Below are 13,749 nucleotides of genomic sequence, written 5' to 3' on the forward strand. Positions count from 1 at the left end.
TGACAGCACCACAGTGAAAACTCTGTAGCCGTAGAGCTCGCCGGGAACTGGATGGATTGGGATGCCACAATGTTAGTTCCGTGCAAAGTGGGAGGCCCGTGGTGAAAGCCAGGAAGATGACGACGGCTTCAACCTTGACGAACTTCATGATGCTCTCGATGGTATCGCTTTAATCGACGCGTACGACGCAATGACAAAGTGTAATCTGTTGTGAATACAGAGTAACCTTTCTGCGAATCGAAAGGGGTTTTATTAAATAGTACATCGGGTATTGTTCTGAAATATCCGTTAATAACGACTACCTGGATGGCTTATAGGTATAGTATTGTAAATTATTTGCAGTTTTCTGATTCTACATTAAGTATTAAAAAAAATTATAATATAGTATCTGGTGAAGTATCTACTGCAAAGAATTAAAGGACTCACCCCCATTTGGCGTCGCCATCAGCTAATGTCTTACACTCTGTCGGGTACGCAACGCCACTGTGTGTCCCTGCCGCAACTGTTAGCCAGTAATCCGTCCTAGAATCGATATATATAGATCTCGACGACCAGCGACTTCGAGTAGCTATAATACTATAGGCAGCAGGAGAAGCAAACTAAAATATCATATTAACGCAAAACATCGGAGCATTGGTTTTTATTTAGATTCGAGTTCAAACATAGAGAAATATTAAGAAACGATTTTTAATTGTGATAGATTGTAACTGTAAAAGCTTTGAATTGGTTCGCTATCATAGCTATCATCACCCGTATCAATGTCGTCGTCCGAATCTATCGTTGCCTCCACGAGTTAAAGTCTAAGCAGCTTTTCCATAGTAGACTCTGTATCGCAGGAAGGAGAAGCGTCGTCTTCGACGACACGTGTATCCATCAATAATACCACCTTTCGAAACCCACAAGAGATGGTAGTGACCGTAAGCTCGTTCCAGAACTCTGTTATCCACGCAGTTATACTGGTTTGTCCCGGTGCTTCAAGTTTAAAGAGTTGTTCGTCGAGCTTTGATCGCATTTCCTCTATGGCGGTGCGAGCTTCCACTTGCGTTGTAGAGTTTTACACAGTCCTTCTCTAGCATTGTCTTCAACACTTCCGCTTTAAAAGCGGAAGTGCTTCCTTGGCATCAGCTGAAGTCGTTTGGCCTTACCGTGTTCGTGTTCGCAGTGCTAGCTTATGACGACGTAGACATAGCTTAATCCAAGTGTCTGTAGTGTTAAATTTTGTCGTATCAATACCTTCTTCGATAGCCACGTCCTTTGCATGCGTACGAAGCATCAACCGCGAGACAGGAGCACCGTCACGACGCAATGCGTTGATCCAGCGTACAATTCCTTCTTCAACCTTTTTCGGAAGGACTGTAGCGTCTCCAAGGTGCCGTAGATTTCGGTGAGTTCCTCGGCCAGAAGAACAAGCTGCACGAATAGTGGCGGTTTGTTTAATCCACTTGTTGATCTGTTTTTTTTTTTCGGCCGAAGTGGCTTGTGAGCGAGCTCGCCGTAGAAGTGTTTAATTGTTTCGTCTAGGCCGTGACTGTTGAAGTGAGATCGCGGATCTCGAGAGATCAGGGCAGTCGTCAGCTTGAGGGGCTGATCGGGGCGTGTGCGTCGGCAGCTGCGGGGATCTCAGGATAGGCAGTATGGCCGAGGCCACTGGATGGTCGTGGAAGCACGACGAGGATAAGGAGGTGGATACAGAATTGTAGGGCGTTGAGCAATGCAACTATCACTCTCTCTTTTGCGTAAGAAGCCTCGCAGCGTTTAGTGTCACCTAGTCAGGTCGCAGACCGACATCCAAACCGGTTATGAGCCCAATGACCAACGCAACCGACGAAGCTGCTAGCGTCGACGCACCAGCGACGACGCCAGCTTTCGTTACCAACCGCGAAAGGGTCGGTATGGTAGACGGCGTCGAAGAAGAGAGCACCGCTGTTGCTCGCGAAAGGGGCAACAGTATCAACCCCGACGACCGCGGTGCGGACGGAGGGGACAACGCATCTGAACTTTTGAATCTGATGCGGGGGCTAGCCGGGAGACTTGAGAGACTCGAGGAGTCGCAATCGAAGCTAGAGAAGAAGATTGACGGCAACGAGAGGGCACGCGAAGCCCACGTGCCATCGACACCGCCTATGAATTCAAGCTTGTTCGCCACAGATCTGGGGCGAGGAGCAAGGATGCACATCGACTCCTTGGCCGGATCGACAGAAACGTCCTACACGGCGACGCCGCGAAGACCAGCAGCGCCACCACAGTATTTCGGACAACAACAACCCGGTTACGGGATGCCATTGTCACACTTGCAACGATTGTACGCTGCAGCAGCCCAGGGTGGCCAGCCGGCTATGGTGGCACCACAGCAGCAGGACGGGCAGACACGAGCCGGAACCAGACACTTCTCACCGGCCAATCAGAACCCGAAGATTCCGTACCCTGACGCGCGTCAGAAGAAGCTCTCGATCAGGCCGTTCGACGGCAAGGAGCTATACGTTGGGCTGGGCTCTGGTTTTTTGGAGTGGGGTCGGAGATTTGAGCGGCAGGTGAACATTGCGCAGTTGGCGTGCGGTTTTCCGTGGACCGAGGACATCAAAGTCGACTTGCTCAACCACTACCTCGCCGGAAGGGCGGAGAGATACTACCACAAGCAGGTTGAGGCCTGGTGGGGACAATTACCTACTCTTCAGTATGTGATGGAGAGGATGCTCGAAGCGTTCAAGACGAACATCACTCCGGCTCAGGCGATGAAGTTGTTCACCGCGCCAAAAGAGACCAAGCGCACATGGCCCGAGCACTATATGTATCTGGTGGCCGTGTCAGAAGCGTGTGGCAGGAGCGCGGATTACCTTGTGCTCAACAGCATCGCACAGTACGCGTCCGCGGACCTGCGTACCGTGCTGATGGCCAAGGTGGACAATACAAGGACCGATTACCTACAACAAGCCGAGGAGCTCGCACACTTTGCGCAAGCGTGGGAGCTGGAGCCTACTGGGCGCAAGAACCTGGGCAAGGAAGTCGTCGCTGCAGTTGGCGAGCGACGCAAGGAGACACGACGCTGTCATGAGTGCAACAAGGTCGGACACCTGCGAGCAGTTTGTCCAGAGCGTGGCCGAGGCCGCGAGAGAGAGCCAGATCTGACGCTTGCCCTGAGGGACGAGCGCGGTGAGCGAGACAGCGAGTGGATACTTGACCGCGGATTGAGTAGGCACTTGGTAGGTAACGAGTCGTGGCTCGATGAGGTCGAGTTGTGCGACGACACATGCTTACAGCCCAACGGCGAGCCGTTGAACGTAACGAAGAGGGGCACACTGACACTGCGTGTGACGGCGTGTGGTAGGGAGAAGATTTTGAAGTTAACGGATGTGTACTTCGCTGCGGGCGTCGTGCATAATCTCATCTCGTACGGCAAGTTGGACGAGAAGGGCTACACGTTGACCTACCGTAATGGTCGGTGTGTGGTGGCCGGTAAGAACGGAGGGACGGTAGCATTCGATGTTGGGCTGCGGCGGAACGTGTTGATAGTGCAAGGAAAGGTAGACCGGCCACACGACGTCGTGTCGGACGTGATCATGGCGGCGCTCGAGGGCGAAGCGAACGTGCCGGACGGCGTGCACAGTGTCGTGCAAAAGGGAACCTTGATGGAGTTTCACAAACGTCTAGGCCGTCTTAACTACGATGCCATTGAGCGTCTTACTCGAGACCGAAGCTCCGACATTGAATTCACGGATCATAGACGCGTGAACTTCCTCACATGTGCACAAGGAAAACAAACGAGAAACAGACAATCGGGCAAGGACAGTGGGGATCACTCCCCAATCGATAGAATGGGTGGGGTGATCTGTTCGGATCTGAAGGGTCCGATGACTCCCAGGGACCGCCTCAACAACCGCTACATGATCAACTTCGTTGATCACAAGAGCAACTACTGTAGAGTGATTGTGGCGCGCACGAAGGACGCTGCCGCAAAACAGTTTGGACATTTCTTAATGTTCTTTGAGAAGCGATTCAACTGCAAGATACACGTGTTGAGGACGGACTCGGGTGGCGAGTACGAGAACGTGGATCTCTTCTGTAAGCGCACAGGCGTGGCTAGGCAGAAGAGCGAAGCTCGGAATCAGGCGAGCAACGGCAAGGCCGAGCGGATGCACCACACGATCATGAACATGGCCAGGTGCATGGTTTTTGCGTGTGGTCTTCCACTAAGCTTCTGGGGGGACGCCGTGCAGTACGCCGCGTATATTTTGAACAGATCGCCGTCGAACTCGAACCCGGGCAGGGCATCACCGATGAAGATGTTGACAAAACAGACTCCTCAGCTAGGCGAGATCGTTGTTTTTGGTTCGCCATGCACGGTATACCGCGACCCACGCAATAAGAACTTCTCGCATCGTGCGCAGCAAGGCGTGATCATCGGCATTGGAGAAGAAACCAAAGGTTATAGAGTGCACTGGCCAAGGGACAAGGTCGTAATCACGACCCAGCACGTCAAGAACATAGAGACTCTTAACAAGACCCCAGAACGAGCAAGTTCGGCGTCTATCGTTACAGCAGCACTCGGCCGAGGCTGAGGAGGAGCACAACAGTGAGGATACATCGACCGCCCAGGCGGGCGACACTGCGAGTGCAGAGACCACGAGTGGTTGTATGAAGACCGCGAAGAGGCGCGGCAAAAGGACGAAAAAGAAGGGCTGGACCCGGGAACGACCGGTGACAAGATTAGTGGGACGTAAGACTGCTGGAAACGCGGACGAGATCGCACAGCAGGAGGAGACAGAGCAAGACGTCGTGAACAACGTCGTCGACGTGGACCCGAAAAACTACGGAGAGGCTATGCGTAGCCCGCTCAAGAAGAAATGGTTGAAAGCGATGGCGGAGGAGCTGAGCGCTCTGGAGGCCAACGGGGTTTGGAAAGTGGTGCGGCTCCGGCGTGGAGTGCGTGTGTTGCACACGAAGTGGGTCTACAAGACCAAAAGGGACGCTGAGGGGCTAATCGAGCGCCTGAAGGCGCGCCTAGTTGCTTGTGGAAATGAGCAAGAGTTTGGTGTAAACTACGGGATCACGTTTGCGGCCGTCATTGAGATGACGAGCGTGAAGTTGATTTTCGTATTGGCTAGGAAGTGGCGCGTACCTGCAAAGCACGGCGACGTGCCTAATGCGTACGTGAAGGCCGACAAGGAGGCCGATCTGGACATTTTTGTCCGCGCGCCGCAGGGCATGATTATTCCGTTGGAGTTGATGAAGGAACTGGGCGTCACCAGCGCTGGGGAAGTCGTACTAGAACTACACAAGGCGCTGTATGGCCTGAAACAGGCCGGGAGACTGTGGAGTAAGTTGCTTCACAAGGAGCTCGTGGAAATAGGCTTTGTACAGAGCCTGGTGGATCTGTGCGTATACTTCAGATCAACGGCCGGGGTGCTCTTGGTGGTTGGAGTGTACGTGGACGACCTCCTGGTCACCGGGACCGAGCAGGCAGCCGTGGATGCGTTCTTCGGTGAGGTAGACTCGCCCTCTGTGAAGGATCTGGGCCAAGCCCACAAGTTCCTTGGTATGCGTGTCGGTTACGACGACGAGGACGGCTACGAACTCGATCAGGAAGTAACCATTGCCGACTTACTAAAGGATCACGGCATGGAGCTGGCACACGGAGCGAGAGCACCCATTGGTGAGGAATGGAACGAGTGTGTGGAGAAGACGGTGAATCTGCTTCCAAGCATTGGACGAGAGGACACCGTCACGGTGTCAAGGTTCCAATCTTTGGTAGGAAGTCTGTTGTGACTGGCCCGCTGCACGCGGCCGGACAGAGCATTTGCGGTCCACAAGGTGTCGAGACGCACGCACAGTCCGACCATGACGGACTGGAAACTAGCCAAGAGGATACTGCGGTATCCCGCCGGAACGAAGGGACTGCGTCTGAGGATGCGGGACAAGAACAACACGGACAAGCCGTTGGAGGTCATCGCGTACAGTGACACGGATTTCGCGGCTGATAAAGAAGACAGGAAGTCGGTGACCGGCGGGTTTGTCACGATTGACGGGATGGCGATTGGTTGGGAATGTAGGAAGCAGGGTGGCGTCGCGTTGTCGACCATGGAAGCGGAATACACGGCCGCTTCAGTCATGGGACAAGAGCTGCTTGGTATTCGCGAGATGCTGGGCGAGCTAGAGGTCGCATTTATGCGGCCGATGGGACTGAAGGTCGATAACCAGGCTGCTTTGAGGCAGCTGGATGGTGAGAAGGCTTCATCCAAGGCGAAGCACATTGACATTAGGATCAAATTCGTCGTTCATCACACGAAGTTCGGCGACTTGAAGCCCGAGTACTGTGACAGCAAGAACATGTTGGCGGACGTGCTTACCAAGGTGTTACCGTCACTGAGACTGCGCGAACTGCGAGTGCTCATCGGTTTGGAGTAGGAGGTAGTAGTGAGTGCGAAGGGACGCATCTACCGACGAGGAGGAGTGTTGAAGTGAGATCGCGGATCTCGAGAGATCAGGGCAGTCGTCAGCTTGAGGGGCTGATCGGGGCGTGTGCGTCGGCAGCTGCGGGGATCTCAGGATAGGCAGTATGGCCGAGGCCACTGGATGGTCGTGGAAGCACGACGAGGATAAGGAGGTGGATACAGAATTGTAGGGCGTAGAGCAATGCAACTATCACTCTCTCTTTTGCGTAAGAAGCCTCGCAGCGTTTAGTGTCACCTAGTCAGGTCGCAGACCGACATCCAACAGTGACCCTGTCTTATGCGATCCAGCACTGCTTTCCTGTGCGCGTACTCCACTGAGACCCTGCAGTAAGTACGGGGGCGTCGACCATCCCGTTTAATGCGTGGTCTAGGCATTAGCACGACGATTGTCTTCTACCCACAAGTTACGTCCTGCTTTCTCCAAAATTAGCCGCTCCATCTGTTGTTAATACTGTGTTCTAATTGGACAATTCTTGGTGACCCTTAGGAATGAACGACGCTTAGGACTACGATTATGCACTTACTATTAATACCGGTATTAACGGATTGTGTGCATGTAATCACGTGTGATTATGCACGATAGAATTTGGGACCGACTGTCGTGAACATACTTCCTTTCATTATTATCGAATTCCAGCAAGACGCGATGACCTTCAGCTCTTTCCGTCCACCCAACAGCCACCTCCTGAGAGATGATATCGTCACTGAAGCGGTACAGTCCAACAGACAAGCAAACAATGTGGTTGCACTATTTAAGGCTGGTGATGAAAATATTTCCCCAGTTAGGAAGAGGAGTGAGTCGAAACACCTCACGGGGGCACCACCTACTGGTGTCAGCTGCACATCAATAGCAGACTCGCTAGCGCTTAATGAACGTGAGATACAGGAAATTCAGATGCAGAAGAAGCAGCGAATCATGATCTCTAGCTTTCTAGCTCTACACCACGAAATCAAAGAACTCAAACGGCAACGCCAAAACATACCCGCTGTAGTCTCAACAGCGAACGAAATCTGGGACGTAGCGGTGCAATATTTTCGCTTGGTTCGTCAAAATTTCCATCCCAACAGCAGACAATTCCAGGTTGTGCGAGCGATGATGGCTCCGGACGTCGTGTACAACTGCGAATACGGTTTTGAGGCCATAGTGCAGAGCTGGTGCTTTATGCAGTGGTTTGGGAACGTGGAAGTGGAGCTTGAAAACCTGAAAATGTGCGCTGGAAACGAAATGATTGCAACCACAAGAACAAAAGTGACGATCACGGAACGAACTCTAGCCAATGTTTTTCCTCATTTACTCAACTCCAAGCTAAGCAATGGCACTACTTTCTCCTCTTTGGCAAATAAACTTCTAGGCCAGCGACTGACGATGCGTGGCTCAACATGTTTCAGGTGGGACGGCAAGAAGAACCTGGTGGTCAGCTTGGTCACTCAAAGTGATATGTTACGTCCGCTTGTGGAGTTGCTGGAGAGTTTGGACGATGTATCTCGAGTATTCGAACAAGCTGCTATTTCTCCTAGCTTTCAGTGGCGATTGACCTCGTGATGTACAGGTATAAGGAGACGCCAAAATGTAGCTTCATAGATGTAATGACAACGGATTACTTTGATGGCGCTATGTAGCCTGGGTCAGCATACGAACTCCTCACCGCATCGAAGTATTTTATTTCTTGTAGCCCTTCATAAAGAATAACAACTTCAGCAAAAAAAATCTGTAATTGCAGATTTTCGAGGAGAAAACGGCACAAAAATATATTCGTAAATGGATATTTGGAAACTAATTTGTATGTGTTGAATATGTTGACTCTCATCTAAGAGAGATGTTGCATACGCAAAGCTTTTGTTCGTGAAAGTAAGAAAACGAAATTGATAGTTTAAGTCATCGTTAACCCTCGATCACTGAAAGTCTTACTCCGGAGTATCAATATTTGTAAGGAGAAAAATTTGCTTTAACAGTAGTGTTACTGTACAGTACGTGCAGTAGGAAACTTCACCGCAGACTAACGTTATTATAGCCCCTCTATCTATCGCTATGCATTGATATCCCTAGTGTGCAAGCTGAGAACCCCCAAAGAACCCAGGTCCAGAATTATTCATTAGGTTTATCTAATCCTTATTGTCATACACAGTACACATGGCACAATGTACATCTGGATGGCAGAGCAGAACACCATAGTCGGTTCTCTTTGGCTCAACAAATTTTTTTAGAAGTGATGGTGGAGACGTCTTTCATCCACCCCACACGATCTCCGTCGGCAGCTTCTGAGTCATCTCCAAGACAAAGCTCCAGAGCGCGCAGACGTGGAGCTGACTCGACCGACCATCGATCACCTTCGGAACTGCTAAAAGAGATCGGTATCGCTGGAGCTGAAGTTGTCAAGATTCTCAAAGGACGAGGGTGGGAAGTCTGTGAGCCAAAAGGACTAGAGGAATACAAGTGCTATTATCTTCCAGGTGGAAGAGCTAAGGGCGACAATGCCAATCGAGGCGAGGACTATGTCGTGGGGGAAGGCGAGCTATATGCCTACGTTCTCGACAAAGGTGTGCACTATTCTGTCGAGTTTTCTAGTTCATTAGGCTAACTGTGTGAGTTGTAGGGGGCGTGAGCTATTTGTTCCCAGGTGCAAGTCAGAATTTAGTTCCGAACACGATACTAAACCGTCGAGATAAGCCAACGCCTCGGGCGATGAACCATGTCGAACCAACTGCCAAGCGATCGGCACTCGAATCTGGAGAAGACACAGACCTGGTCGAGTATTTTTCTGATGAAAGATACAGCTCAGCTTCACGTTATCCGAAAAAGCGTTGCACGAAGCAGAAGGCTCTGCGGTCAGATGAAAATGTCATTATTGTAGACGATAACCACGATACGGAGTCTGTCACCTTGCGGAATCATCAGATTAGTGAAGATCAAATATATGGCGAGACACAATCCAAGTCTGGCCGCCGCACTGAAATGGATACGTACGAGACTGCGCTCAAGTTGACGGCTAGCTGCGCGCAACTGCTCAAGGACGTGGACTTGAACCTGCTTCGGTCGGTGGCTGAAGTTGCGTTCCGTGCAGCCTCTTCAGAGAGTGACAATGTCCAGCCGCGTATTCACAAGCTAGAGAGGTATGCTGAAAGGATTCAAGTGGCATTAAATTGCCTCTCACACAGGATTGCAGCTATCGTTGAACAGAGCGGAAGTTCGTCGGTATCTGACGCCACAGAGTCCGAGGTTCATATCCCCGGCTTCGTGTCTACTGGACAAGGTCGCTTGAATCTTCTGCAGGACGTCGAGCGATACGTTCTTCGTGTTGGACAAACATTGCGCCATTGCCACTACAACGACCCCGACACTTCGTCATATTCCTCGGATCGAAGCACCAAAGCGTCAGACTTGCGACCCCTTCAACGACACATCGACAAAACTACGAGAGAACTACTTGAGCTGGCAAGGAGAATCTGCGGTAAAACTAAGAGAAACCTCACCATTGCTCCCGGAAGATAGATGGTGTTCATGTTGGAGACGTAAACGAAAAGAGATTCGATGAATTCGGTTAAGTTGCTCCAATTTATTTCTTAAAGAGGTTCGTTCCTCATTGTTTCTATAATAAGATGACTCGTTTTGACATGTGAATTCGCTAGAATGTCGAATAGTCTCTCCTTTCAAACACATATGATGGCATAGTCGAACACACTTCCTTTCTCGCTTAGTTTTTCATATCACACTCAGAAGAGCACGGCACTATCCCACATCAATCTTTGGCTGTAGCATGACCGAGTTGTTTTCGTTCGCGTCGGTCCTGAATCCTTGTGAGGAGACGCGGGACGAAAGTGTCGTCTCGGATCACCCTGAACTGCCTATGGAGTCTTCACGGAATCGACGGCGCAATCCTGACCCGTTCGGAAAGCCTTCCGAACTGCTTCAGCGGATTGGTCTCCGAGGAAAAGAAGTGGTGAAAATCCTCAAAGACCGGGACTGGGAGGTGTGTGACCCCAAGGCTCTTCAGGAACACAAACTCTACTACGTCCCAGGAGGTAAAGCCAAAGGCGACTTGGCACTACAGGGTGAAGATTTTTTCGTAGGCGAGGGTGAACTCTACGCTTACATTCTGGAAAAAGGTGAGCAATGATTCACTGAAAAAGCACGGGGATGATACTAATACTTGGTCATACTTCTCAGGTGGACTGCACTTCTTGCTGCCCGATGAAGGCTATTCAACAGAAACCAATATTAACGAAGAGTCTGACTTCGAAATTCTAGATCAACCACTTCCTCTTGTTGCTCCGGTGCGGCAAAACGCAGTAGACACAAGGACTGATAATGTAGAGTCGACGGTGCCGCAAGCAAAAGAAAAATCTGGAGAGTTGTTACAGGAGCCCTCCGATGCACCAAAAGCATCGCTAGATCACCAACCAAAGCAGAAACGTCGGAAGAAAATTTCGACTGCTAACGGCAAGACAGCGGCGAAAGCTAAAGCCAAATGTCAAGTGCGAAAGCCACGCAAGAAAGTTGACACAAAAGTTGCAACATTTGCAGCTCAGTGCAGTGTGAAAGAGGAGAAAATCCCTTTCGTCGTTGCTGACGGCTGTGGCCACTTTGTGGAGTTTGGAGCGTACGAAGCAGCTCTGACGGCTCGAGGTTGGCGCGCACAACTGTTTCAAGACATTGATCTGCACTTGTTACGATGTGTTGCAGCCATCGCTCGTCGCCAATTAGCACTCGAAATTACTAGTGGGGAGCAACCCCCTTTTTCTCGTTCAAGTGAAGATTGTACTCATGAAGGGGTTCACCACGAGCTCAAGGTGGTCTCATCCGGCATCAAGGCGTCGCAGAACGATCTCTCATCAATGGTAGCTGTCATAATCGGGCAGGCAGAGAGATCTCACAGTCCTGAACGTGTCGAGTGTGCAGCTCGTATCGGAATTCCAGGGTTTGTATCAACAGGTTCTGGAAACCTAATGCTCATGCGAGACATAGAGCGTCACCTGCTTCTTATCGTTGCAGCCGTGCGTCAATATCTTCGAGCAAGGAGCACGTCCAGTTACACTGGAGGTGCAGTTTCGACAAGCAAACGCTCCGATCTTCGAGCACTTCAGCTCAACATCGAAAAGATGAACGCTGAGCTGACGGAACTATCGACGATCGTCAGCACCCAAGCAGAAACACTCTCACAGAAAACTTCAACAACTCCGGTACGTGTGTACTTGAACGTATCGTGTAATAGCTCGCATTTAACGCGTCGTTCATGCAGGTGGAACTCGACGCTGACGTCGAGACCGACAGTGAGCAATGGCTCGTGTAACTACAATTAATTTTGTTTCTATTGGTCAAAACGCAACATCCACTTCAACATGCTACTTCCTTAATGATTGGCTAGAATCTTTCTCTCGCCTTATTGGTCGAAACCTCTTCACCAACTCAGTCTCCCTTCTAGCCATCAAGCCCTCGCCATGGCGGTGCCGGGGCTGCAGAACCTGGGCAATACGTGCTTCTTCAACGCCATCCTGCAGGCGCTAGCATCGCTCCCGAGTGTGCACGAGTTTCTCGAAGAGATCGACCAGCGCGCGCGCGTCGAACGCCGTCGTATCGCGTTCACCGGCGCTTTACGCGACTGTCTGGAGGCTCTGGCGCCTCGTGACACGCCGTGCGTGGTGACGCCCCGCATTCTGAACGCCGAGCTGACCAGCAAACTCCGCGCCTTCCGCGGTAACAAGCAGCAGGACGCACAGGAGCTACTTCAGTTCCTCTTCAAGCTTGTAAGGGGCGAGCAACGCCGCTGTGCCGTACAGGACCAAGGCCTCGTGGACTTGAATCCACGAGATATGTCCATATCCGACTCCATCAGCGATCTGCGGCTTAATCAGGCCGTAAATAAGCGCAGTTGGAACCCACTACAAGGACTACAAGTCAACTTACTGCAGTGCGCGAGGTGCCATCGCTACCGACCGCTCAATAATCAGCCCTTCCTGGACGTATCGTTGTCCATTGTGGCACCAGGAGACAAGAAAGTTTCTCGATTGACAGATGCGCTACGGTTGTATACGGAAGCGGAGGTTATTAAAGACGTAGAATGCAGCTATTGCAGTGTCGTAGGCGAGCTGGAAGTGACGAGGAAGGAGTATACACAGGCGCTCAAGGGACAGAAGAACGGGAGTGACAGGGACGTTGTGGAACAGGAACTGGCACAGCATGAACTTAAAGGCTGGATTCACACGCTCGAGCAGCTGGCCAACTCGTCCACAAGCTTTGACTTGGAGCAACTCGAGCGTCCGATCCCTCGCAGTCGTGGCGACTGCTTGAAGCGGCTGCAGTTCTCTCGCAGTCCGGACGTCTTTTGTTTCCACTTGAATCGGAAGGTTTACATGAGAACTGGCGGTGCAGTTAAGCTGGAGACGTACGTGGAGTTCCCCTTGGAGCTCGATATGGACGACTATTGCCAGTACGAGACCAGTGCTGGGGCTGATCCAAAGGGCAATGGACCCACTTCTTTGCGGAGACCTCGGGCATCGATACCCTCTTTTGGCGAAACATCCAAGCAGCAGTATCTTCTGTACGACTTGACTGCTGTTATCCTCCATCACGGTAATGAGCGCTGTGGCCACTTCACGGCTTATCGCCGCGCCAGTCCCTCGCAGTGGTTCTTCGTGTCGGATGATAATGTACGCGAGGCTCCAGTTGCTGAAGTTCTCAAAAGCTGTGCGTACATGCTTTTCTATGAACGCAAATATCGGACCAAGCGGACAACACGCAGCTCCGAGACTGAAGAGACGACCGATGACGATGACAGTCTGCCGGACGTCCCATTCGAGCCCCATGTACTGCTACCAAACGGCCGTTTCTGAAAAGTCCACCTCAAACCAGACAACCCAGTGCAACGTAAAAAAATTGAGCCCGTAAATATATTGGTAATTATTGCTGAAGTCGTCAACTTGCCCAGTAGTCCGCCACGCTGAGCCACCAACACCTTCATCACGCTCGGTTTGTCTAATGTCAGAGAGGGAAGATACAGTCTCGATTCACTTCCTACTTTAGTTTGTTAATAATCGAAGAGCGGACTATGAGCCAGCTTTGTACAGGGTATTCTTGAGCGATATGACGCGAAATGTAGGGTTGGCCGATAAGCAGCGCAAACGTATCCCTGTGGTGAGACTCAATAAAGCTCCTCCTGCCGAAAAAAATATACTGAAAACTCAATAAATAAATTGAAAAAAAAAAAATATGAAAACACCCACACAAAAAAACAACACAACAAAAAGCCGATACACTCTTTTTTTAGAATTATTAAATGTACTATCCTTACAGCTACTAAATTGT

General features: G+C 50.9%; 4 protein-coding genes across 5 annotated transcripts; all 4 read left to right on the forward strand.

Annotated features, from left to right (window-relative positions):
• Window positions 1-7,095: 7,095 nt before the first annotated feature.
• PPTG_12390 (hypothetical protein) lies at window positions 7,096-8,223 on the forward strand (the record flags this gene model as incomplete). Its single annotated transcript, XM_008908399.1, has 1 exon — window positions 7,096-8,223. One exon carries the CDS (start codon window positions 7,096-7,098, stop codon window positions 7,990-7,992), a length of 897 nt encoding a protein of 298 aa, XP_008906647.1. The 3' UTR covers window positions 7,993-8,223.
• A 438-nt stretch (window positions 8,224-8,661) lies between these two features.
• On the forward strand, window positions 8,662-9,981 carry PPTG_12391 (hypothetical protein). Its single transcript, XM_008908400.1, has 2 exons — window positions 8,662-8,987; window positions 9,044-9,981. Exon 2 carries the CDS (start codon window positions 9,133-9,135, stop codon window positions 9,937-9,939), a length of 807 nt encoding a protein of 268 aa, XP_008906648.1. The 5' UTR covers window positions 8,662-8,987; window positions 9,044-9,132; the 3' UTR covers window positions 9,940-9,981.
• Window positions 9,982-10,128: 147 nt separating this feature from the next.
• On the forward strand, window positions 10,129-11,816 carry PPTG_12392. Of its 2 annotated transcripts, none has more exons than XM_008908401.1 (3): window positions 10,129-10,553; window positions 10,615-11,627; window positions 11,687-11,816. In XM_008908401.1, the coding sequence occupies exons 1-3, from the start codon at window positions 10,205-10,207 to the stop codon at window positions 11,735-11,737; spliced, it is 1,413 nt and encodes a 470-aa protein (XP_008906649.1). In that variant the 5' UTR covers window positions 10,129-10,204; the 3' UTR covers window positions 11,738-11,816. The 2 variants fall into 2 exon arrangements, with proteins under 2 accessions (XP_008906649.1, XP_008906650.1); XM_008908402.1 differs by having other exon boundaries at window positions 10,696-11,627.
• A 23-nt stretch (window positions 11,817-11,839) lies between these two features.
• Window positions 11,840-13,607, forward strand: PPTG_12393 (hypothetical protein). The gene has a single exon (XM_008908403.1). The coding sequence runs from the start codon at window positions 11,886-11,888 to the stop codon at window positions 13,275-13,277; it is 1,392 nt and encodes a 463-aa protein (XP_008906651.1). The 5' UTR covers window positions 11,840-11,885; the 3' UTR covers window positions 13,278-13,607.
• The last annotated feature ends 142 nt before the right edge of the window (window positions 13,608-13,749 follow it).

The sequence above is a fragment of the Phytophthora parasitica genome (genome assembly GCF_000247585.1).
Source record: "Phytophthora parasitica INRA-310 unplaced genomic scaffold supercont2.30, whole genome shotgun sequence".
Classification (NCBI taxonomy): Eukaryota; Oomycota; class Peronosporomycetes; order Peronosporales; family Peronosporaceae; genus Phytophthora; species Phytophthora nicotianae.

What these genes read in the sequence shown, in the direction of transcription:
- PPTG_12393 (XM_008908403.1), top strand. Translation starts at nt 11,886, where the DNA reads ATGGCGGTGCCGGGGCTGCAGAACCTGGGCAATACGTGCTTCTTCAAC.
- PPTG_12391 (XM_008908400.1), top strand. Translation starts at nt 9,133, where the DNA reads ATGAACCATGTCGAACCAACTGCCAAGCGATCGGCACTCGAATCTGGA.
- PPTG_12392 (XM_008908401.1), top strand. Translation starts at nt 10,205, where the DNA reads ATGACCGAGTTGTTTTCGTTCGCGTCGGTCCTGAATCCTTGTGAGGAG. An exon ending in CGCTTACATTCTGGAAAAAG is followed by an intron (nt 10,554 to 10,614) that starts GTGAGCAATGAT and finishes CATACTTCTCAG; the next exon opens with GTGGACTGCACTTCTTGCTG. An exon ending in AGAAAACTTCAACAACTCCG is followed by an intron (nt 11,628 to 11,686) that starts GTACGTGTGTAC and finishes TCGTTCATGCAG; the next exon opens with GTGGAACTCGACGCTGACGT.